Source organism: Pelobates fuscus, chromosome 3 (genome assembly GCF_036172605.1).
Source record: "Pelobates fuscus isolate aPelFus1 chromosome 3, aPelFus1.pri, whole genome shotgun sequence".
NCBI lineage: Eukaryota > Metazoa > Chordata > Amphibia > Anura > Pelobatidae > Pelobates > Pelobates fuscus.
Genome location: NC_086319.1, coordinates 260533195 through 260559712, shown reverse-complemented (window position 1 = coordinate 260559712; position 26518 = coordinate 260533195). Strand labels below are relative to the sequence as shown.

Sequence of the window (26518 nt, the reverse complement as noted above, 5' to 3'; positions counted from 1 at the left end):
GTTTGATCGTGTTAAAAGATAATTTTAAGTTAAGGTGGCAAAAAGAAGTAAATCCCAATATAGTTTCCAAAGCAAACATGCCCTGAACTTGAAATTCCGCTATGAATTTAGTGAAAATGTGAAAGGCCCTATCCTAGGTTTTCCTACAGTTAACCGAAAGTGCAATGATTACGTGCATGAATCAATAAGACATCTAATCCAGGAGCATGTCTTGGAATGAAGGGGCAGGGGTAGCCAGCGTTGGTTTCGATTTCAGGCTTCCAGACTCTGCCCATGACAAGTGATCAGCTGATATATTTGTGACACCCGGAACGTGAATGTAGGTGATGAAAAATTGGCAAGTGGTCGCTACCCATGTGAGTTTCCTTAAAAACCACATAATTACCAAAGATGATGACCGGCCTTTATTGACAATGTGGCAAATTGCTAGGTTGCCAGAAAAACAACTGACTGAGTGATCAGACCAGTCTGGCCTCCAGGCAATAGCAGCGGCCACGATTGGGTATAATTCAAACATGGCCGATGTAGTGGAGAAGCTAGGTAGGGACTTAACTTCTCTAGGCCATGGACCCCAAAGCCGCTTATTGCCACATGTGGGTGCAAAGCCCATATTGGCCGCAGCATCTGTCCCGAGTGTAGGTGAATTGTCGGAAAGAGGGGGAATGATCATGACTTGCCCATTGCAAGATGTGAGAAAAATTAGCCACTAAAGTAAGTTAGCTGTTGCGTGAGTGTCTAAAGTGATGCGCGATTTGTCTGAGATGAGGTCCGGGAATAAAGAAAGTAGGCGGGAAATGATAGCTCTGCTTTGGGGAATGATCTTCATGGCAAAATTGAGCGACCCAAGCAGAGATTGAAGTTCTTTCCGGTTACAAGAACCTAGCTGTCCTGAGGAAGACTTGCCTGCATATGAATAGAGTCTAGTTGAATCCCCATAAAATGCATAACCGTGTCCGGACCTACCATTTTCTTTTATGTGTTTGAGGCTGCTAGTGAGTAGTGAGGGGTAGTCATCTAAATAGTGAATTACAGTCGGACAGCTGCACACATTAAGTAGCAACCAACACAAGGTTTCAGCGAATATATCAAATATTTGGGGGCTGCTCTTGGAGCTAAACGTGAGCCAAGAGAAAAAAATAATATAAACCCTGCCACTTAATGCCGTGCAGATGCCAAAGTGAGGGGTGAATGGGAAGTAACGTGACAGCATTGACAATATCCGTTTTACTGAGCCATGCTCCTGTCCCAGCAGCCAAAATGGCCCAGATGACATTGTCAATAGTGACATGTTGCAGAGAGAATTCGTCAGAGGGTATGAGGGAATTGAAACTGGGGATAGTGGAGGAATGTGGTGCTGATAAATCGATGATCAGTCTGGGTTTATGTGTTTTACTCGTGACGACCCCAATAGGATTAGTTCTCCATGAAGTGAAAGTTGGGGAAACAAATGGCCCTAACACAAAATCCTGTTCCAATTCAATTTTTATAAGATCACTCACTAACTCTGGATCTGTCATTGCAGTTTGTAGATTATTGCATTCCAGTGTAACAGATGGCAAGTGAATGATACCTGTGTGAAACCCCTCAGACAACCCTTCGGTGAGAAATTTAACCAAGGGTTGTGAGGGTTGGTGTCGTAACAGAACAGCAAATAACATGACATTGATGCAAGTTGGGTATGGTTTAGGAAAGATTTTATTAGACCACATGGTTTTTGCGTGAGCCCGGAAATAGTGAGCAAAAATGTGTAACAATCTACAGGAACTAAAACCACAAGTGCCCGCATTAAAATTGTTGCATATTTGGGATTTGCCCAGGAAGACGTTGTCCCTACCCAGCTTATCCTTCAAAACTCTGGTTGGTCTTGCAGAGTTGGGGCCTGAGTGGCCCTGCTCAACTTCTGCTGTATTAGGACATAGGTTGGTACTATGTGCTGTGGATGCACAAGCCGGAGTCCTGCGGCATGCAAAGAGCCTGCAGAATAACTCCGTATCTAACTTACTCCAATTTATGCTGTAGTTAAACGGAGTCTGAGCTGCAGCCATTTTATTAGAAAAGGAACGGTGGCAGTCATAAAAGGCTGTTTCACCGTATTTGTGTCCCAGATCCACCAGCTTGTGCATGCATACATCCAACTCTTCCCTTTTCTCAGGATATACCGAGCAATACACATATAAGCATTTTATCTCTTTTTTTTAATCTCCCCTTATACACTATAAGGGGTTAATACATTTATTTGCCTATCCGCCGATACAGATCTCCTTCCACCCTCCTCCGTGCATTGACACAGCACAGGGATACGTGTAATGATTGACAAAAGGGTGGGATCTAGGACATGAAAATCTGCACGCCTCCTACACGCCCTTCGAGCTGCAATTGTTTGCTGCTATCATGTGACCGGCTGCCTCTGTCCAATATAAGGAGACCTGGTGAGCGACTCTATTAAATGCCCCGGTTGAAGGCGCTTTAGTAGCGTTGAAACGCGCGTTGGTTTACTTTTATTTTATACAGCACCACGGTTATTTAGTTAAAATAAATTGATGGGGCATATCCTTGACTCTAGACTAGTTGTTATGTGGATGCTATTGGAGGGAATTTGGCTGATGGGCTGGGGGATCTAGGGAGTATCTTATATCTACTCCATCTGGGTGTAAGGCAGCATTTAGCCTTTTTATTTTGCTTCTGTTTTTCTAGCTAATGACCATGAAGTCGATCCTCTACTTAGTCTATAGAAGGCTTCTACTTTTCTGCAATATACAACCCAGGCTTTGTAAGATTTATTTAAATAACAGGGTGTGTTGATACACTGTCATACTGGTTACATTTGATGCACACAGTTTACCTATAATAGTGGCAAGGTTCTATAGGGTTTCTAATTGCCCTTGTATCCTAACCACAAATGGTTTATTGGAGGTGATATATAAGCACCCCTCTCTTGGTGACAAACTTCCAGTTGACATTTGGTGTTGCCACACTGTTATATTGGTTACACATTAGTTCAATGCAGTTTTTCCCATAATAGTGGTGTTGAATCATAGGGCTTTATGTTGCCTTCTTTTATAGTAACAAGTGGTTCACTACAATGGACATTTAAACCTTTTTAGGTTATATTATATTAGCTCTATATATGAGCCTTTAGCCTATGGACATTTTTGTATTTTCTCTAATTATAGAAAAAAAAAACTTGGCAAAACACTTTTTTCTAAATCTAAAATATTGGTGTGTAATAAAATAGCGCTACGAAAAGTTGAAAATGCAGCTAGAATACACTGTGGGATTAATCACGTGGACCCCACCAGAAATAAAAGCAAAAAAAATACAAAATGGTGTACAGCGCATAAATCAATATGGAGTATATTATAAATCCATATCCTTAACCATAAAGTGCATCACAGTGGCCCAAAAGGTGTATATAAGTGAAGATGTTTATACCCTGTTGTGACGAAAGTAACCTAGTCACTGGCTTTTGGAGGGGCCTGCTTGCCAGCCTCCTACCTTGTGATCATGGCCCTGTGACGAACTGAACCTTGTCACGGGTTCTTGGAGGGGCCTGCTAGAAGCCTCTTGTCTCAGGACTGTGGGCCCTGCAATATACCTTGCACAATGCACTTTAAAACTCCCAGTTAATGTGAAATATGTACTTTTGTACTCCAGACAGAGAGACCGACCGTTAGCCCTAATTCTCTGGCACTGTTTTGGGCATGGGACCATTTGCACGGTCGGTCAAAAATAAGACTTCCAGGAAACTGATCTGGGTGATTTTTGGGTATGTTGGTCACTCAGATCAGGGCTATCAGGGGCTATTTTATGTACTTTTGGGGATTTTTTAAAAGAGTATTTTTTCTGTGCTTGGAGATAATTAGATTAGAATTAGTACAGTTACTGATCCAATTATCTACAAGTAGAAGGGAGGGATTGTGTGCTGTGTATAGGAGTGTCGTGCATTTAATCACTGCTCTTATTGGTCTGTGTGGGTGTATCCCTTACATGGGGATTGTCATAAAAGGCCAAGTGTGGCTCCCATTAAAGAGTGTTTTGTTTACCCCTTCATGAAGTCTTGGCTCATGTTTAGGGGATTGGAGATCTACATTCACTCTGGGGATTGCTCCCCTGAGTATAATCACTAGCTCTTCTAAGAGCTGTTCCTGCTATGCTCTCTGGACTAGGAGAGGTCTACACACTGGAAGCTGGATCCTGGTCTTAGGTCCAGGGTGGGTGGAGGACTGCGAGATTCCCAACCAAGCTGCGGCGGTTTGTGGGAGTCTACAGTGGTTATGGTGTTCCAGTACAATGCTTATGGTGCTCACAGGACTAGGGAGTAGCGATTGACGGAGGTACCCAGTCAGGGTTCCAGGCGGACTATCACACCTGTGTTCTGTGGCAGGTATCACTGCAGGGATAAAAAAATAAAAAAACCACTATATATGGGCAATATGTTTTTTGTAATATATAAAACAATCACAGTTGGAGTCTTATAGTTATCACACTCACATTTTTCTGAGCCTGTCTATATAACTGGCTCAAGTAATTCAGCTTTTTTCATCCTTAATAAAAAAAAATAAAAAAATAAAAAAATTGGTTTGAGAGTGAATACAGAAAAGAGGCACGGCCACGGGGGACTAAGTTAGCACCTAGCTGTGCTAATTTATTTGTCTTTTTGGGAAAACTCTTGTTTTTTCCCAACTTGATTGGGTGGCGAACTTGGTCCTCTATAAAAGATTTATAGATGATATATTTTTTTATTTGGAAAGGAGCCCGTGCCGCTTTAGAGATATTTTAACCTTTTTAAGTTTACAAGACTTAAAATGAATTGTACGGAAGAAAGTACCTTTTATAGAACAATCTTCTTTCTTAAAAAAGGGGAGGTAGAACAACAACATTTTAATTCCCAAAGTCCGTTTTATCTAAACATTGGTATATTTAAAAGCAAGATGAGGATCTTAAAGCTTTTATTGGAGAAAAACCTCAGATTGTATATAGAGGACCTAAAAATAAAAAAATGTCTTAAAAATTAGTTATATCCCTGGAAAAGAAAAACGAGACAGAGATATTCCGGGAGAAGCTCTAAGAGGTTTTTTTATAATTGCGGTCAGTGTAGCGCATGTAAGAATACTAAGGTTTTATCTAGAAAAACAGAAAAATTATCTTCTAGTGTAACGAATAAAGAATATAAAGTGGAGGATTTTATTAATTGTAATACAAACAACGTTATATATCTTTTGACATGTACATGTGGTCTCCAATATGTAGGGAGAACCCCAAGACCATTAAAAGTAACGATTGGAGAGCACATGATGAATATTAAAAATACTTTTAAATCACTTGGTCTCTGCACATTTTAATGAATTTCACAATGGTGATTTTAGACAAATGCACTTTATTGGAGTCCAGAGAGTTAAAAAGCCATGGAGAGGAGGTGACCATATGAAGATAATTAATAAAATAGAGAGGAAATGGATCTTCTCTCCAAATGGCTTAAATATAGATTTTGATCTCTGTAATTATTTTGTATACTTTTTTTTTTTTGACCATTTTTATTGGGTTTTCGTAGCAAGTTCAGTCACATTAATAAATACATTCACATAGGCATTAGTAGTTACCCATCGTGTTGGCATTAATCAATACAAGTGTATTTGATCCATTTGGCCCATGCGGTACAATGATACTGTGGTACAATAGGACATTGGTAGGGATCGACACCGATACCGATAATCTGTGAACTTTCAGGCCGATAGCCGATAACTTTAATTCTAAACGTAAATGCACGAAATATACATGCCACATGTAGTGGATGCAGTGTGTTTAGACAGGGGAGCTGTGTGTAAAAAATACACTAATTTACATACACAGTATGAAATAGTGAGAGTGTGTAGCGCTTAGTTTAGTGAACTTACTCCACAGGAGATCCCTCAGAGTATAAAGGGTTGATAATGTGGTTTAGAGCCTATTAGGATTGGCTCTGATCACTTGCGCCTTGTGTCCTTTTAGGTGACACACACCTTACTCTCCAAACGAAATTTTTTCCTCAAAAGGGAGAGATAAAGACAGGGGAAAATCGCCCTAGTATTGAAATCTTTAACGTACTCTGGTAGCAAGTTTAAAAGCACATAGGTGAAGATTGCTTCTCACCTGGAAGAGAGCCTGTGACCTGGCTCAAAGTAGATCAGCATATGAGTCCTTTTAGGGATGACTCTTACCCTCTTTGATAGGATGGAAAATGCACCAAATATGTATTCTAATAAAAAACTATTTATTCCACAAATTATAAAATCAACTGATACATACAATATGAGGTGAATCCGAAACGCGTTTCGCCGGTTCCGTCCGGCTTTCTCAATCGGTATTTTCCATCCTGCTTACTTCCTGGTTATAAACCCCGCCTTCCGTCCTGATTGGATGCCGAAAATTTGATGTCATCCAATCACGGGCGTCGCTGCGAGAGAGGGCAGAGTATTTCCAGCTGTATTAATTTATCCCTTAATGCGGACGTCATCACGCACGCACGTATAATCGTGCGGACGGCGTCACTTCCGGGAATGTGAAAGGGTTGTATTTCTCCTGTTGATCTATGAGATTCAATCATTTTCTTCTATACGTGTCACTTCCGGTCTCGTAGGTTCTCTCCTTTAGTCAGTTTATAACAGTTCAAACGTCCATTTTAAGTGATGGCAAAAGTCCTGGAAGACCGGAAAGGTCATCCATAGCATTATAAATATCCTTCAATCCTAGAAATATGCTCATAATGAGCATAGGTGACAGACAATAAAGTGCATTAATGGATTATAAATATACCAAGGTGATACTACACATCTATACATAGAGGGGGACATATTACAAGCTAAAAGATTAAAAAATTCAAAAATTCAAAAATGCATAAAGGGGGTATATTAAAAGATTAATAATATGATACATATGTGTTAATGATGTTTTAAGCCACTAAATCTTAAAAATAGAAATATAAAATATATATAGAAAAGTATCAAATATGTGCAAAATAGCAATTTTCATATAAATAATTTATATGTAAAAATTGTACAAATTATAAAAAGTGGCATAGTTCGAAGTCATCATTAAGACCATATGGTTGCATAGTGTTCAAGTTAAAAATCCATTTCATCTCTGTTTGTCCAATTTGTTTATTGAGATCGCCCCCTCTCCAATTACCTACTATTTTTTGAATTCCCATAAACTCCATTAATTGGGGGTTACTGTTATGTTGATTCTTAAAATGCAGGGATACACTATGATTCAGGAAGCCTTTCTTGATGTTTCTGATGTGTTCCTGAATCCTAGTGTTCAGAGTTCTATTAGTTCTACCTACATAGGCTAATCCACAAGGACATGTGATCATATAGATTACTCTGGTTGTATGGCACGTGATAATTTGTTTTATCTTATAACTTTTGTTTTTATCTTGTGGGTGACAGAATTCACGTAATGTCCTCCTATTGTTGTTGGAGCCCTTGCAGGCCCCACACATACCACATCCGTAGAATCCAGTTTTTTCTTTAAAAAACTGGTTTCTTAATTTCCTAGATGGTATGTGATTTTTAATCAATGTCCTTCTGAGATTCGGTACTCCCCTATAGACAATCTCCGGTGTATCTGGGAGTATTGAGTTTAATATAGGGTCATTTTTTAGGAGTGGCCAGTATTTTTGGATGATTTTCTTTAGACGTCTATTGTTATAATTAAAATCACAAATGAACTTTACATTCTGAGGTTCCATATTTTCTTTTTTTCTTTTGTACTCTATCAATTTTGTTCTATCTACAGTTTCTACTTCGTTAAGGGCTTGTCTTAAGAGTTCTTCTTTATAACCCTTTTCCCTGAAGTCTTCCATTATTTTTTCCGACTGTTCCTGAAATTTATGTGAATCAGTGCAATTTCTCTTCATTCTCAGTAGCTGCGCCTTGGGGGCGTTTAACAGCCAAGGGGGGAAATGGCAGCTATTCTCCCCTATATAACTGTTCACATCTACCTTTTTAAAGTGGGTGCAGGTCTTGAGTATATTCTGTTCAACATAAATATTCAGGTCTAAAAATTCCACAGAATTCTTATTAAAATTGCTTGTAAGTTTTATACCCCACTCATTATTGTTCAAGTGATTTAAAAAAGACGTGAGTGATGTCTCGTCTCCCTTCCAGATAAAAAATATATCATCGATGTAGCGGCGATAGGTCACGAGGTTCGCATCCCATCTATGGTCACCATAGATAAATGTTTCCTCCCAATACGCCATAAACAGGTTTGCATAGCTGGGCGCGAACCTCGTGCCCATCGCCGTACCGCAAATTTGTAAAAAGAATAAATCATCGTACCAAAAATAGTTGTTCGTTAAAATCCAATTGATCCCCTCTATGATAAAATCTATCTGTTTCTGTTGGAATTTCTTGGAGACTTCCAGAAAGTGCTTAGTTGCTTCACAGCCTTTTGTATGAGAGATTATTGTGTACAAGGAATTGACGTCTGCCGTTACCAAATAGTAATCCTCTTTCCATTGTATATCTTTAATTACTTGTAATATATTAATGGTATCCTTCAAGTAACTGGGGCATGTGCAAACTATAGGCTGTAGACATCTATCTATATATTGGGATAGTTTGCTTGAGATTGACCCTATCCCAGAGACTATTGGTCTCCCTGGAGGTCTGTCTTTATCCTTGTGAATTTTAGGTAAGTAATAAAATACCGGGATTTTGGGGTGTTGTGTGTGTTTGTGTAGTGTGTGTAGTGGATGCAGTGTGTATTTGTGTAGTGTGTGTATATATAGTGAATGCAGAGTGTTTGTGTGTAGTGTGTATAGTGAATGCAGTGAGTATTTGTGTAGTGTGTATATATAGTGAATGCAGTGTGTGTGTATATAATGCAGTGTGTATAGTGAATGCAGAGTGTGTGTGTGTGTGTTTGTGGAGTGTGTATAGTGAATGCAGAGTGTTTGTGGAGTGTGTATAGTGAATGCAGAGTGTTTGTGGAGTGTGTATAGTGAATGCAGAGTGTGTGTGTTTGTGGGGTGTGTATAGTGAATGCAGAGAGTGTTTGTAGTGTGTTTGTGGAGTGTGTATAGTGAATGCAGTGAGTGTTTGTGTAGTGTGTGTGTATATATAGTGAATGCAGTGAGTGTTTGTGTAGTGTGTATAGTGAATGTAGTGTGTGTGTATAGTGCATGCACTGAGTGTGTAGTGTGTGTGTGTATATATAATGCAGTGTGTGTGTGTGTGTGTGTTCATGTAGAGATGTAATTTGTGTAAAATGGGGGGGCATTTTTTTTATTTAAATTTTTTTATTTAAATATTTAAATGTTTTTAGTCCCCCCTCCCTGCTTCTTAGCAAGGAGGGGGGGGGGGGGAGGAAATATAGTAAGCATAACGTCATATGGTATCACTGCCGCCATGAAGCTCTCCCCCGGATTCCAGCGCCATCTTAAAAATGAGAGTGTTTAGTTGATGGGTGGGGTACTCCTGAGTGACATCTAATGCCCATTTTAGTAATTTATTGAATAATACTGATTATGACTAAATGGAGTAAATAGGCATTTTACTAAGCTATTTATTTTGTCCACAACAGTATCTATATTGGCCGATATTGCCAAAAATACGAAATATCGGCCGATAATATCGGTGAAACCGCTTATCGGTCGATCCCTAGACATTGGCAGTCAACAATCTAACATTTATTGCAGTGAACTCATAGTGGCTCTGGCGTAGACCTAGCTTATCAGTTGCCAGTTTGTTTACAATGACTGTGTGGTATTAGGCTTTGGCCTATGTAACTGCGGCAAGCTACAGAACTTGCGCATCATAATAAGTGATAGTGCAATAGTAAAATAAAGTAAAACTATATACACTATGGATTTCTTCATGGGATCTCACTGTGTGTGTGAGTGCTTCGTGCTACCGTTGAATAGCTTTTGCAACAGCTTGGGTATGCAGGAGATAAACCAGTGTTAGGAGTGGTTGCCCTTGCTTCCTCTCCCCTTGGTCTGTCTCTTTTCCCTCAATTGCCACACCCTTTCCTTCTCCCACCCCCTCTTCCTCCTACCCCTCTTAGAACTTCACTTCTCCTCCGAAAGTCACGCAGTCAAACTCGTGTCCTATACCCTGCTGTGCGAGGAGAGGTATGTTTCCCATCTCTTTCTGGTGCTTAGGAAGCTTGTGTCTGGGGCATGGTCATAATTTCATAATCTAAGTTTGTGGATATCTGCTCTGTTAGGTGGCTTTGCAGAGGTATCTCTGTAGGTTTCCATGCCCTTGCTATGAGCGTGTCGGCAGCAATCGAGATGTGGAAGAGTAGTGTGTAATCTGGTTTCTTATACTTATTTAGTGCCATGAAGAGCAAGCACAATTCAGAAAAATGGGTGATTGGTTGCTGCAGGCCATTCTACCCACCATCTCCCAATATGGCTGAATTTTAGCACATGCCCACCATATGTGGTACATGGTCCCCATTCCAGTTAAGCACCTCCAGCAGCGGTCGGTGGCACCTGCATATATCCTGGCAAGTCTGTCTGGTACCATATACCAGCGGTATTGTAGTTTCCGCATAAACTCTAGGTGCGATGTGCACCTAGATCTACCTCTGTGTCCTGGGAATGCCCTTTTCCAGTCGTTTGTGTCATATGTTTGGCCCAAGTCTGTCTGCCCTTACCGTTCAGTAGATTATAGGTCATGGAGAGTATTTTTCCAACTGTGTCCGCTGTTTGTGCGTTGTCTGTGCCGGCTTCAGTAACCATGGATTTCGCCTGTAGATAGGAAAACAATAGTCTCGAGGGTAAGTTAAATTGTGTTTGTAGATCTGGAAATTGCAGCAGTTGGTCATTTTCATATAGGTGTCTGTGTGTGCATCCCCCGGATACCCATTGCCTATGGTCGAAGGAGGGATTTGCCAAGTGTATACTTTGGAGGGGTGGTAGCCAAGGACCAGTGAGTTTGTGAGCATAAGGTCTTCCCGTGTGTATCCCATGTCTTAAGCAAGAGGTCAGTGGTGGGCAGCCTCTCCGGCATTGTGGGTGTCTGGGATTTTGGCACTCAAAACATGTATTGCGTCGGAGTGGCCTGGACTAGTGGGACTCAATGTCCATCCACTGTGATCTGTTTTCTGTTGCATGTGAAGTAATCGCTGTTGCAAGCAGAGCTGCTCTATAGTAGAGGCGTACATTAGGCATGCCCTGCCCCTAGAGATTTGTATAGTGTGGTCAACGCCACCCTGACTCTGCGGTGTCCCCAGATAAATTGTGTAATTATTTTCTATAAGTTGTTTATATATGATTTGGGAAGTGTGGTTTGTAAGGTTCAGAGTAGATACTGGAGTTTTGGTATGAGTGTCATTTTTAACACAGCTAGTCGTCCTAGCCAGGAGAGGAATTTCCCCTCCCAAGATTTTAGTGTGGCTGCTAGATCACCCGCCAGTTTTCTGTAGTTGCTTTGGAATAGCGCGCCTGGGTTTTTGGTGATGGTGAGCCCGAGGAAGGTGACATTGTCTGTCCTCCAGTCTAAGTTGAAAGTGGCCGTAGTGCTGTCATGACATCCCTGTGTAGGCCTACCCCCATGGCTTGTGTTTTGGTTGCATTTAGTTTATATTACGATTGTTTTCCATACTCTGTTATTTCTTCCATGAGGCTCGGTAACAATGTCTGGGACTGTGTCAGGGTTAACAGTACATAGTCAGCAAATAGGTTTGCTTTGCATTCCTTAGTACCAATCCGAACACCATGAATGTCTGAGTTATTCCTGATTCTGGCTACGGGCATCTCTAGTGCCATGACATACAGGAGATGGGACAGTGGGCTGCCCTGTTGTTTTTCCGATGGGAATATCAAATGGGCTAGAAGTGAAGCCTGCATTGAGCACTTGTGCTGACGGTGAACTATACAATGCCCTAACCACTGATAGGAATTCTACTGGGAATCCGAGCTTAAGAAGTACCCGCTCCAAAAATGTCCAATGTAGACAGTCAAAGGCCTTCTCCGCATCAAGGGAAAGAACCAGCACACCCTCGTTATTTTTCTGCAGGCTATGCAATATATATAAAACCTTACAGGTTTGTCCGTGCCCTGCCTTCCGTCAACAAATCCTACCTGATCATTATACATAGATTATAGCGAACAACTTTGCATCCGTGTTGAAGAGCAAGATTGGTCTAAAGTTCTGGGGTCACGTTGGGAGACTTGCCTGGATACCAATATTTATTTCCTAAGCGTTTCTGAGCATACTGCTTCCATGAAAGCCCTAACTAGGTGTGGGACCTGTGTTGTCTGGGATGTTTTGTAATAGGAATTATCTAGTCCATCCGGCCCTGGCAATTTGCCCGATGGTAGGGCTGTGATGGCTTCCCGAACTTCCATTTCGTCTACCGGGTTAGTGAGTTTCCTGCTGAGTTGGGGTCAGGTGTGGTAAATTGATTGTGTCTAGATATGCGTTAATGTTGTCTTCCAGAGGTTGGTGGGTCGTTTTGTCTTTATTGAGGTTATAGAGACCTGCATAATATCTGGCGAACTCATTACTGATTTCTCATGGTATTTGTCAGATCTGGTTTAAGGAGGTATGCTATTTTATGTTTGGCCTGTTGCTCTCTAAGTCTAGTGGCTAAAAATCTGCTTGCTTTGTTGCCCTGAGTATAGCTTGTGGCCTTCAGTTTTTTAAGGTAGAAATTAGTGCGTTCTAGTGTTGATGGATTTTCCTGGTGAGGTGCATAATTTGGTCCCTCAGTGTGGTAGTGGGGTGTAATTGGTTTTTCGTGTTTAGGTGACAGAAGTCTTGTTGCCATTGCAGTAGTTTAGCTTGTGCTTGCTTTTTTAAATATGACACCTGCCTAATGAGCAGCCCCCAGATCACTGGTTTATGTGCAACCCATAAAGTGCTATGTGGGGTGTCCAGTGTGGTGGTGTGTTCGAAAAAATATTGGAGAGTTGTGTTCAGTTTGTCTCTGAATTGTGTTTCATGATGTAAAGAGGTGTTTAGTCTCCATGGGCTGCGGTGCTTAAAGTACTATAAGTCCTTCATATCTAAGGTGATGGGCGCATGATCGGACCAGGTAATTTCTCCTGTATGACACTTGACAATCTGGTTAAGAGAATTTCCCTGTGTGAGACCCGTCGATTCTGGAATAGGAATTGTGTACTGGTGAGAAGAATGAGTAGGATTTTTCGGATACGTTCATTAGTATCCACACATCATAGTAGTGATGTGTTGCTAGGAGTTTTTATATAGGCTTGCTCTGGCGTTGTAGGGGTCTGTATCTAGTGTTGTGAAGCGAGAGGGTGGTGTCCATTTTGGGGTCTATAACCTGATTAAAGTCACCACAGATGACAGTAATTCCTTGCTGTATCGCAGGTATTTTTTTGAGTATTTTGTGTAGGATACGTTGATTTGATATTTGCTTTTAAGAATATATTTTGTATTTTTTCTGTTTGATGCCCATAGCTTTTTAGGTATTTGCATAATTCTAAAATGAGGTTTTTAAACAAAGTTTTTGGTATATATATATATATATATATATATATATATATATATATATATATATATATATATAAAGAGGTGAAAATCAGGAGCACTCGCTTGGATTTTTCAAATGTGAATAAACTGTTTAATCACAACTCAGCATCAACGTTTCGACCCTTCAGGGTCTTTATCAAGATAGTGATAATGCACATAGGATACAAATATATACATAATAATGATTGGTTATATATATATATAGCACTCCAAGGACTTCGTATAAAGTGAAAAAATAAACTTTATTCAGCAACTGCCAAAAGTGATAAACGTTTCAGTCCTATGTCAGGACTTTCATCAGGATACCAGTGCATAACAAATGTGACAAAATAAATAACATTCTCAATCAAATCATGTACATTCTGTTCAGCTGAGTTACTGTGTACACCAGCTCCCTGAACGGCAAAAAACGCGGGCAAAAATGACCCTGCTACATGTATTCAGCAGCTGTTGCTGCTGTGTAACCCCTGCGTTCCAGCGGTTGCCTGGGAAACCGGCCGGGACGCAAGGGGGCGTATGTTTGTATGTTGCCATGACGACAACCCGATCGCACTTGCGATTGGTTCCAAGGGCTAAGGTGTATCACAGAACCCAGGGGAAGTGTGAAGGGAGGCACAGTACTGCATAACAATATAGTACAAGACCAGCTGGTCCTTCATGGCATCCGGAGGAACCAGAGTAATAGTAGTATTGTCTAGAGAGGCTGGATTAACACAATTCTTTTTATGCAAGAGATACTTAGATACATATTATACATGCATTCTCTGAGTGGATATACCTAAGAGTATACCCACTGACAAAATGAGATTTGCATAGCCAAATGGCTAATCCATTGCTACTTATTGCAACATAATTCATAATAGGTAATAGTACTAAGGAACTACAAGAATCATGTGCATACCAAAGCATTAATATATAGTCCAGTTAGACCTTTGTATAAATGAAGGTTCTGAGAATATCATAACCTATGTGAAGGATTAATGAATGGTACTATTTGGAAGGGTAGATGATGTAAAGGATAATATGGTGATATCCATTGAGAAATGGAATAGGAGGACTATATCAAAAACTTAGTATAGTATAATATAGTCAAGTTAGTCAATACATAATTGTCAGGTTACTGTGTTAAGAGCTGCTACGTCCAAGGACTGACTATTGGTATACGGCACTCAGGGGTCACAATGTGCACATATGGAACACAAGCTTGAGTGTACAAAGTTATCAATGACCCTAGCTAAATATGGCAGGGTACAAATATAGCTCAAATGTCCAGAGTTAGATCAATCAGAAATATATTATCAAGGTGTATCCTTATAAAAAGATACCCAGGGTATATTTTTAATTTAAGCCCTTGGGCTGCACAGTGTCCAAAGTCCTGATCCAATGTAGTTCCCTCTGTAATATGATTTTCTTACGGTCACCTCCTCTCGTTGGTTGCGGGACGTGATCAATCACTATAAACTTCATGGATGGTAGGGGATGGCTACTTTCCCAAAAGTGTTTCGCCACAGGTTGTTCAGACCCTTTGTCTCTGTATGCAATTCGTATACTCGATCGGTGGTTGTGCATTCTTTCCCTTAACGGTAAGTCAGTTTTGCCCACATATGCAAAACCGCACGGGCAAACGAGTTTGTACACCACATAATCACTGGTGCAAGGAAGTCTGTGACACCCCCAATAAAGGAGTGGTTCTGCAGGTGGTGACCACAGACCACTTCTCAGTTCCTATGCTTCCTGGCTGATGTTTTGGTCACTTTTGAATGCTGGCGGTGCTTTCACTCTGGTGGTAGCATGAGATGGAGTCTACAACCCACACAAGTGGCTCAGGTAGTGCAGCTCATCCAGGATGGCACATCAATGCGAGCTTTGGCAAGAGGTTTGCTGTGTCTGTCAGTGTAGTGTCCAGAGCATGGAGGCGCTACCAGGAGACAGGCCAGTACATCAGGAGACGTGGAGGAGGCCGTAGGAGGGCAACAACCCAGCAGCAGGACCGCTACCTCCGCCTTTGTGCAAGGAGGAACAGGAGGAGCACTGCCAGAGCCCTGCAAAATGACCTCCAGCAGGCCACAAATGTGCATGTGTCTGCTCACACGGTCAGAAATAGACTCTAGGAAGGTGGTTTGAGGGCCCCACGTCCACAGGTGTGGGTTGTGCTTACAGCCCAACACCGTGCAGGACGTTTGGCATTCGCCAGAGAACACCAAGATTGGCAAATTCGCCACTGGCGCCCTGTGCTCTTCACAGATAAAAGCAGGTTTACACTGAGCACATGTGACAGACATGACAGTCTTTAGACGCCGTGGAGAACGTTCTGCTGCCTGCAACATCCTCGGGCATGACCGGTTTGGCAGTGGGTCAGTAATGGTGTGGGGTGGCATTTCTTTCGGGGGGCGAAAAAAATGGCCGCTGGAACGCAAGCGCAGACGTAATGGAACGCATGTGTACAAAAATGGCCGCCGGAACCAGAAATGATGTCAAGCACACTCGCGAGACTTGCGACGGCGGCCCTGAGTGTACAAAATAGAGCTCTAAGTAATTAGAAGCAGGGGGCGGAGCTTAGCTCTGAATATGGCGCAAAAACATTTAAAAGCAGGAACTTTACACATCAATTTATGCACCTTACGAAGACACAGGACGAGTGTTGAAACGCGTTGTGCTTGCAGTGAATTTGGACTGTGGCATACCAGTTACCTTAATGTAGGGTTTTTATATTTGTTTGAAATAAATGTTATTTACTTTTACCTGTTTTTCCTGTGTCTTATCATTGAGGACAAAGTCATTCCTAACACTTCAGTGGAAATTCCAGTACCACACAAAAAAGCTGAATTACCTGAGCTACTTATATAGACAGGCTCAGAAAAATGTGAGTGTGATAACTAGAAGACTCCAACTGTGATTGTTTTATATATTACAAAACCATGTTGCCCTATTAGTGTTTTTTTTTTTGTTTTGTTTTGTTTTTTTAATCCCTGGAGTGATACCTGCCACAGAACACAGGGTATAAACATCTTCACTTATACACCTTTAGGGCCACTGTGATGCACTTTATGGTTAAGGATATGGATTTATAATATACTCTATATTGATTTATGCACTGTACACTTTGTATTTTTTATTTTTAAATCTGTCTCCAAAGAGTCAGTAACAGTTGCTCTTTGTATACAGTGACCTGCTCTAGCATAGACCATAGCTGTTGGGACTCTCTAAGCCCTTGTGCTTCCTTACCATTATTTGGTGTGAGAACTTGAACCTACAGAAACATCTAGAACTCTGTGTACTATGTATTAGGAGCAAAAAAGTATTTATGTCTAAACTATTGTTCAATGCAAGACTATCTTTATTTTTATCCTTGTATTTATGATACAGATGAATTTTTACTTTCATCCTTTTTTTTACGATTAATCTTCTCCAATTTCAGGATCGTATTATTGATGCCGGCCCTAAGGGCAACTACTCTCGGTTTATAAACCACAGCTGTAATCCCAACTGTGAAACACAGAAGTGGACAGTCAATGGTGACATCAGAGTGGGGCTGTTTGCACTCTGTGATATACCTCAAGGTAAAGCCTTTCTTGCTTACGTGATTTTAAAAAATATCGCATTCTTTACAAATATTCACTGACTACTTCTGCAAAGAAAATATTATTTGGAACTTTTCAGTAATCCTGTGTCACCATCTAAATGTGAAACCGTTAAAATGTCATATTTAATGTGCTAACATATTTAGCACTCTTTTTATTTTTATAATATGCATAGGCAATGGATCACTGGGAAAAAGGGAAAAGGAAATACCCAAGGCATTACAATGTCTAGTCTATCCCCAGCAATAAAAGCAACAGTTGTATCATTATATCCCTCTAAATATTGTATGCAATTTATTTTTATATAGTAGTCTGCCTAAATGGCAGAACTTGGAAAGGCTTTCCATAAAAGACATGTAATGTGAGTGATGTTTTTATCCTTTTTATGTAGTTTATGAGATTTGCCAAGTTTGAATTTTAAGATGAATTGTGCTATTTTGATGAAATCTTGTAGTTACAAAATGTCCTCTATGATGCCTGATGTCCAGTGAAACAGATATATGCAAATTCTAAATTCCTCATTCTAGGAACCGAGCTGACGTTCAATTACAACTTGGACTGCCTGGGGTATGGTCGGACGGAATGTCATTGTGGGGAAGAGAACTGTAGCGGGTTTTTAGGAGTGCGGCCAAAGGTATGCTTTAAAATGTGCTTTTTCTGCACTTCCTTTGTAACCACATGACAAGCTGACCAGTTTCCACAGGACCACTTTGCTTATTATAAAAGGGTTGTGTCATGCAAGCTATGGCATTGCTAATTCCTTATTAAAATACTGAAAATATGGTATTGCATTTTCAGTCTTGATAGAGGTAAATGTCATTTTCAAGTATGTATCTTTGCATTTGCTGCAGATTCTTCTAGCATACTGTTATATTAATGTGCATGCTTAACAGAAAGGGAACTTGTTGTTTTTAATGCATGATGGGCCTCTTTTAACAGAGATGATTGTTGAAATCCGTCACTTTAATTTCTCTTTCAAAATTAATTATTTCCAATACCTCACACCAGACTTAGAAGGCTTGGGGAAAAGTGTTCATATACATTGTTCCTTGCAGTACATAAGTGAGGTGATTTCACTCAGTGAATAGAAAATAATTTTAATTTACACAAGTAAAGAAAAGCTTATGGTCCTTCGAACATTATTATGATTATTGTTAATAGCATTTGTAAAGCACCAACATATTCCGGTACAATTGGGGGGAAAGACAGTACAATATCAACAGACCAATACAAAGGTCTGAGGGTCCTGCTTGTTAGCGGCTATCTAGCCCATGAAAAAGAAGTGGCTTTCTATTTGTTAGTTGCTTTATGGAATTAGGAACATTTCGTTGCTTCCTAGAAATAGTTGGCTTCAAATTCCTTAGTACTACATATACATTTATTCACGTTGGTTGGATAACATTCAACCACAGAGAGAGAGAATACCCACAATATTTGAAATTACCCAAAATACGTCTGGCAAAAGTGATCACAGTGCCCGACGTTACGTGGCATGCACAACTCTGTGTTGATCAGCAGGGATGGCATGAATCTGCAGTATGAAAAGGTCTAGCCCTGTCATGCTGCAATCACACAGAGTAGAGCTCTCTGTACTGTGTAAGCAGAGGAGTCTCTGTTAATGTCAGCAGTGACAAGAGTTAAAGGGACACTGTAGGCACCCAGACCACTTCAGCTAATTGAAGTGGTCTGGGTGCTGTGACCCTTTTTCACTTAGTGCTACAATGTAAACCATTGCAGTTCCAAAGAACTGAAATGTTTACATTCCAGCTCTAAGTCTGCCCTCTGTAGCTGTCTACCAGACAGCCACTGGGTGCGCTTCCAGAATCCAAACGGACTTTTGGTCCGTTATTTGACGCTGGACATCTTCAAAGACTTCCAGTGTCAGATTTACCCCCTAGGAAAGCATTGAATAAATGCTTTCCTATGGGGAGGTCTAATGAGCGCGTGGCTGACATTGGCGGCGGAGGAGCCTAGGCGGAGCCTGACCCAGTGCCGAAAGACATCGGTGCTGGATTCAGGTAAGTGGCTGAAGGGGGGCTTATTAACTCTATAGTGCCTGGAAAACGGCTTTGTTTTCCTGGCACTATAGGATCCCTTTAATGTTAGTGTAGGATTAGATTTGAGGGCAGGGTTAATGTTTGCGTAGAGTTGGGTTTGAGGGAAGGGTTAATGTTGTGGTTAGATTTGAGGGAAGGGCTATTTTAGTGTAGGGTTCGATTTGAGGATTAATTTTATGTATGGTTATTTTGGTTGAGCAATAGCACTAACGTGATGTTGATTAGTGTGGCGAGACAAATGCAGGGTTATTTGTTAAAGAGAATATTGTCAAGAATTCAAAGTGCACATTTACCAAAATATAATATATAATAATGTGATTAAGATTTTGTTTGTGGTAAGTTGATTTGTTGAGCTATTTTGCTGAATTGGTTTAAAGAGACTTGTCCTTTTGGCTGACCTGTTTTTTGGTTTTTTGGGGGGGTTTCTTTGTTCTCTTTTCTCTTGTTACTGCAGACTGCATGCGCAACAGCTACTGAGGAGAAGGCCAAAAATGCTCGGTTAAAGGCAAAAAAACGGAAAATAAAGACTGAACAAAAGCAAATGCATGAAGATTTCTGTTTCCGCTGTGGAGATGGAGGGGAGTTGGTGATGTGCGATAAGAAAGACTGTCCAAAAGCTTATCACCTCCTCTGCCTTAACCTGACACAACCTCCTTACGGTAAAAGTGCAAAGCATTTAAAGAGCGTAGTCAATTATTCAGAGTTGTTAAATAGTCAATGTTTACATTATGTGTTTGCTTGCAACCTATCCATTTGCAATTAAAGGGACACTATACTCACCAGAACAACTACAGCCACTAGAACAACTACAGCTTAATGTAGTTGTTCTGGTGAGTATAATCATTGTATGCAGGCATTTTCATGTAAACATTGCCTTTTCCTAGGGACACCTCCGAATGGCCACTCCTCAGATGGCCACTGGAGGTGCTTCCTGGCTCAGTGCTGCACAGTAGGCAGCACTGCTGTTCAGCGTCTCCACGCTCTGCATGGAGATGCTGAATTTTCCACATAGAGATGCATGATTCAATGCATCTCTATGAGGAAGTGCTGATTGGCCAAAATAGGGTTTGGCTATGCCCCCTTGCCGATTTTAGCCAATGATGGGTTTAACAATATACATGTTTGTGTTCCTGACCCTATAGTGTTCCTTTAATATCAACAGGTATGAAGGGAAAAAAATCATAAAATATGCCTTTTAATCTTGCACTGTATTAAAAATTAAATATATATCCACAACAAAATAAAGACAAGAGGAAAAGCTCTCAAACCCTATTTTCCCATTTTATCTTTGCACTATATTGCTATCCCTTTGACACTAACTTACATCCGGATAGTGGATGTTTATTATCACTATTTATCAGTTTTATGGTAATTGTATCCCATTCTTTAACGTTGGGCTAATATGCTATTTAGGGGATATCTCCTGTTTCTAGTACATGTGTGTTGAGGGGATTTTCTGTGATTTTGCGATATAGGAGCTTGACCACAGTATACAGCCTGTTAAGGAGTTTATATACTCTAAATCTCTCGCCCCTCGTGCTACATGAAGGATTAAACTAGAATTGTTACTAAGTTTGCCAATACATTTAAATACAATAGTAATACTTTTAGAACATAGTATAACTGTTGAGTATTGTTACATGTGGCACATATGCTAAGGCTAATAATTTTATCAAAAACTGTGACACCATTTGATGTGAAATCTGGACACATGAATTCTTAGTATATATGAAATTACAATAAATAATCTTCTAGAACAGTTCAATTAATTTTACCATTCCTTCCCTTTTACTAGACATTTGTATTTAAAAATAAATAAATAAATTAAGGATGTGATTGTATGATATTGATACATGGACATTTAAATATATGTAACAATTTTTCTGTGTATATATTGTTATATTAAATATAGTGGACGATTAAAAGTTATATTTTATGTATTTTTCCTTCTTACCTGTTGATATTAAGTAGTTTATTCCTGAGGTTACCCCCATCGCCTAGGTGTTTGGTCACATATTTGTTCTTTTATTTTGGTGAGCTGTATCTTAGCTTGTGATATATCAATTTATGTATCTTACCTCTCTGCACTTCATCTAAGCAGTGATTTGTATCTTGTTTATTTCTTTGTCTGTACAATATATAGTATTGATGCACATATTACTACCACCTATTGATGTATGTGCACTTGCTTCTCACTTCTTACTAACATAAGGCAAAAGGCAGTTAATATAAGAAATAATAAAAATAAACTCAACCCCTGGTATTAATATATTCAATTATCATTTGAATTAAATATTTGAATACACCGACTGTCAAGAGTATTGCTCCTGGAGGTATCCTGCTTGCATTTGTATTGGGAAGTACATAATCCCCCCCCCCCCAGCACTTTACCAGAGGTTTTGGGGTGGATTCAACAATGAACTTTCATGTAGGCTTCTCTTCATGTTGTATGGCATGGAAAACCCTGTGCAGCCTGACCGGGGAGCTGCACAGACACGCTTACTGTAGGCTCCGGAGCCTGCACCCGGTTTTCGGCGAAAATCAGCGGGAAATCGACAGATCCTGCACCCCAGTTCACCCTGCCTTGCTACACAAGGGAAGGGGTACCGGGGGACACCTCGCATGCCTAAATGCCTGCTGTGATGCTGGACCGAAGGACCGAGGCCTACATCTCACAGGGCTGACGAGAGACGGCCGCTCTCCCAGCTCACCAATCCATGCAGCACCCGCAGTATCGGACCTCCCTCCCCCCCCAGGACCGGCGGGGGTTATACCGGTCCCCACTAGCATGTATTGCCGGCCCACAAACGCTGCAAAAGCTGACGACACTCCACAGCAGGCTCTGAACCAGCAAGCTGAGTACCACAAAATGGCGACCACAAACCTTAACGCCGAGCCTGCGTCCCCTCAGCCTCTTCAAGAACGCCTGAATGCTCTGCTGCAAAGTTTTTGGGAGAAACTGGAGCAGCGGAGGGCTCAACGAACCCCCAACCGACATGAGGTAATGGGGCAGCTGGAGGCCGCGAGACGGAGAGGGCAGATCCCGGGCACAGCCGCCTTACACTTGCTGGCGGAATGCCCTCCTAGGCAGGGGCCCAACAGGAGACTCACTCCAAAACACCGACCACACCGCAGGAGGGTCGCCCGCCGCCGCCGGCGGAGAACCATCAGGGCCCTCCACAGCGCCCACAATGGGAAAGACCCGGCCCTGAGAGGTACCAGAGTCTGTGGACACGAAGTGTGGGCCCAATCTAAAGCCTGGAGCTGGGGAGAAGCTTCGCACCGCACTCCATTCTCCTCCACGTTGACCCACCTGACACCTCTGCAGCTGAACAACCGATTACTCCTCCAACCAACATCAACCATAATGCTGACAGGGATCGGCTGAATGAAACCAAGACCCAGACATAAAGGCCAGACCACAAGCTGACGAACACTTACTACCTGGCGCAATGTTACCCAAGCAACCTGCCTACGTGATATGAATATCCCCATGTTTTGTATTACCAAGTACTGCACTTAAGCCTTACTAGTTATAACCATTTTTCATAGGGGCATTAGCTGTGCCAGTCGCGTAATCTCGAAGATATATATTTAGACCATGCGACCACCAGGTGGCATTTTTGACTGTCTTGCCGCCATAATTGTATAACTTACATCTCTGACTTACTACTATAGATACATTAATGGAGATAAACATTTCGGATTGCTACTGCATCCAGGCTGACACCAAGCTGGCAAGGAAACCCGGCGGGCTAGGTGGTCATATATCCATTTATATACGCTGGTGCCCACTATAATACTCTGCGTGATTAGGAACGCATCTAGCTACTGTTTTGAGCACCCAGCTAATTAACTCGTAGATTGCCCTATAACTACCTTGACGTCTAAACATGTTGGTTACACACGTTATAAGATTCACCATATGTCTTTGCAAAGCTACCTTCATAACTGCTACATTATACGTGTTATTACCTTTTTGGAAAGCTTGCTTAATATAAAATGAGGCGTACTATTGTGTTAAAGTGATCCCATCCTGTACAAATACTGTGCATCCCCTCTTCTCTATTCTGTACCCCATTTAACTCCTGCCTCAATAAAAGAAAGATTGACCAAAAAAAATAAAAAAGTTCTGTATATAGAAATAAGAGGTAGCTAGATAATCTATGGTATTCCTTTCAAAACCATGATCCTGAGCATCTGCCGAAAGGGAAAAGTAATTGGAGATGATGGAATGTAATTAGGGATGAAAGGTGTGTGTTTTTGTTTGTATCCAGAAAACCCAAACATATGTATATTAAGCACTGTTAACCCGATATCTCTTATCTCTCCTACGTTTACTACAGGTAAATGGGATTGCCCGTGGCACCAGTGTGATATCTGTGGGGCCAATTCTTCCTCATTCTGCGACTTCTGCCCAGCATCTTTCTGCAAGGAACATGAGAAGGAAGCATTGAAAGTCTCTGCAGTTGAAAGCAGACTCTGCTGCTCTGAACATGACCCTAAATGCCCACTGGCGTACGGGGATAGGAACAAAATCAAATGCAAAACAGAACATGAAGATCCCTCGTTTCCCCAAGAGTTCTAAAGGGCGTGATGCACTTAATGATTAAATTGTATTCTGTCAGGACAATGCAGACAAGTCTCCCTCATTTCTAATGGGACTCCTAATACGCACATCGTATTTTAGAAGTAAGAGTCAGGATTGGATCCTACATATTCTGCCTGTGTCTTTGTTGTTATTGACAACACAACCTCTTGTTTTGGGGATGTTTTTTTTCCTTCTTTCGTCTTTCTTTTTTATGGTGAATCTGTCCCCTGATCTTTTCTCCTAAGGTTGTGGTAAGCAGATGTTGTATTTATTATATTTATTATAAAAAAAAAATCTGGATTGTTAAATTGTCTGGCGCTGGTAACCAGCTTCACAGATTAAGTGTTGATGATAAACCATGTTGAGATTCAGTGCATCTCAAATATTATTGAACAAGTTGTAACAAGAGATTCAACCTCCTCCATATCACATGGTTCCTTCTGAAAGACTTGCTTTGGGACTCACAGGCAGTTGTCCCATTTTTTTTTGGTTCTTGAGGTGAAATGCAACACGTTTCTCAGCACCTTGTGGCTTCTGGGATTTCCAAGAAAATAACATTCATTGTAGAAGCAGCATTGTTCAAGAAATGGAAGACAACTGTGGTAGCATCTTAGCTCTGTGCAGGTTTGTGGATTCTCAGAACATGCAGTGGAAAATTCCATTCTTCTAGAGGAATTGCAATGTAGTGACATTTCAGCTTCCTGACCCATCTTATTAAGAAAAATTCCAGCCATTTTCCATTAAAGTTCCAGACTAAACAACCTGATACACCACCGGACTGCTTAAAAATTAGGAAAGAGAACAGTTCAACTGCCTTCTACACATAATAGAACTGTTTTACTAAGCCTTGGGATCTTGTTACTTCTAGATTTTAAACATATGTATTGTAATTGAACAATCTATAGTTAATTGTTTGTTTTTGTTCCCCTCAAGATATTATTCTTTCTAGAACAAGCATCCTCATTGCTATTTTAGTTTTTGAGGGTTTACAGTAGGATGGGCAGTGGAATGTGTGTCTCCAGTTATTTTTTTATCACTTTTATAATATGACTGAATGATATTTTTTTTCCAAGTGTTTCTAAGCTTTTCCATAAAGTTCCTCACAAAGTACTTTTCAAGAATAAGTATTCCAAATTAGAGATGTGTTTTTGATGTACCTTTTATGTTTTGCAATTGAATGGGTATTAAATAGGTACTTACCCCATAGCTGCACGTTGCAGATGTTGAGAAATAATGTTTTACGCTTTGTTTGCCTACTTCTATATATATATATATATCTGCATTCTTAAGTATCATGAGCTCTATAGGTGACCTCACACTGGAAGTCCAGGTCTCCAAAAGTTGCCTGTTATCAGTTGACTAAAGATGATAAACTTTTTTGGTAGATAGCCCTACTGTGGAGTATAAATATCTTTCTCGCACCTTATTGCAGATTAGAATGTTGTGGTGTGCATTAAGCTTTAACTGACTTCTTTGGCACAACAACAACGTTGTATAGTTTCCTATTTGTTTACTGCCCTTATACTTAAAGGGAAACTCGAGGCACCCAGACCACTTTGGCTCATTGGAATTGGTCTGGGTGCCAACTCCCACTACCCTTAACCCTGCAAGTGTAATTATTGCAGTTTTTTTTAAACTGCAATAATTACCTTGCAGGGTTAAGTCCTCCCCTAGTGGCTGTCTATTAGACAGCCACTAGAGGACACTTCCTGCTCTATAGCACAGCACTGTGTGAGGACCTCCAGCGTCGCTCTATTCCCCATAGGGAAGCATTGAAATTCATTTTCAATGCTTTCCTATGGGATGCTTATGTCGGCCGGTGGGCGAGACTGATCTCGCCCGCCGGCCGAGGTCTCCTCGGCCGGCGGGCGAGATCAGTCTCGCCCACCGGCCGACGTAAGCAGAAGGAGGAGCGGCGGGGGAGGAGGACGCAGCGACGTGGGACCTGTCGCTGCCCCTGGTAAGTCACTGAAGGGGTTTTCACCCCTTCAGCAACTGGGGATTGGGGGGTGGGAGGGAGAGGGACCCTCCAGTGCCAGGAAAACGGATCGTTTTCCTGGCACTGGAGTTTCCCTTTAAAATAGGAATGGTGACCGTTGTGAAATCAGGAAACCAAACAAGGTCATTCAGAATTCCTCCTTTCCACGTTAAGAGGAATATGTTGGTCACATTCCTTCAGGAAGGCAGCCTTCTTAATAGGTGTCAATTGACATACCACCCAACCTGTCATTTTTCCATAGTGGGCTTTTCTGCACCTGTGTACAGTTACCTAAACGTACAATGTACATTTATCATCTACTATTCTTTAAAGTAACTCCATTCCTAGATCACATAAATATCTCCATGTTTGCTCCCAGCATATAAGCCGCCAGATATTGACGCCCTCACTTTACAAACACAAATCTCCATAAAAGGAATGACCAGAGTGTCCCTATTCCCCAGTGAGGCAATTTAAAAACATACTGCAGGGGGCAAGTAGTATACATTGTAAGCAGGCATGTCCCCAGAAGAAGTCTGTAGGTAGAATACTGTTGCAAGAGTGAGTTTTTCAGTCCTTTACTGTATTTACTAGCGGTTGGAATTACATTTTTTTATTTTTTTTTTTAATGTCCAGGTTGAAACTTGCTTCATACATTTGCTTTTGTTATGTGTGTTTTCAAGAATACTAAGCAAAATCATACTTTACATCACAATATGGAATTTCTTGCATGGTAATCCTAAAAGGCAGGATCATATTCGAAATGTATGCCACCATCAAGTAAACTTATGGAAATGTGTGCAATTAAAACACAAAAC

At 40.9% G+C, this 26518-nt stretch overlaps 1 protein-coding gene across 2 annotated transcripts in view; it reads left to right on the top strand.

Moving 5' to 3' along the window:
• Nucleotides 1-23981, top strand: part of NSD3 (nuclear receptor binding SET domain protein 3) — a 139314-nt gene extending 115333 nt beyond the window's left edge. For both annotated transcript variants that reach the window (XM_063448423.1, XM_063448422.1), the window contains exons 20-23: nt 16912-17053; nt 17602-17708; nt 19586-19790; nt 23478-23981. In XM_063448423.1, coding sequence (XP_063304493.1) covers nt 16912-17053; nt 17602-17708; nt 19586-19790; nt 23478-23719 — 696 coding nt within the window. In that variant the 3' untranslated portion in view covers nt 23720-23981. The remainder of the gene's footprint in view (nt 1-16911; nt 17054-17601; nt 17709-19585; nt 19791-23477) is intronic.
• The last annotated feature ends 2537 nt before the right edge of the window (nt 23982-26518 follow it).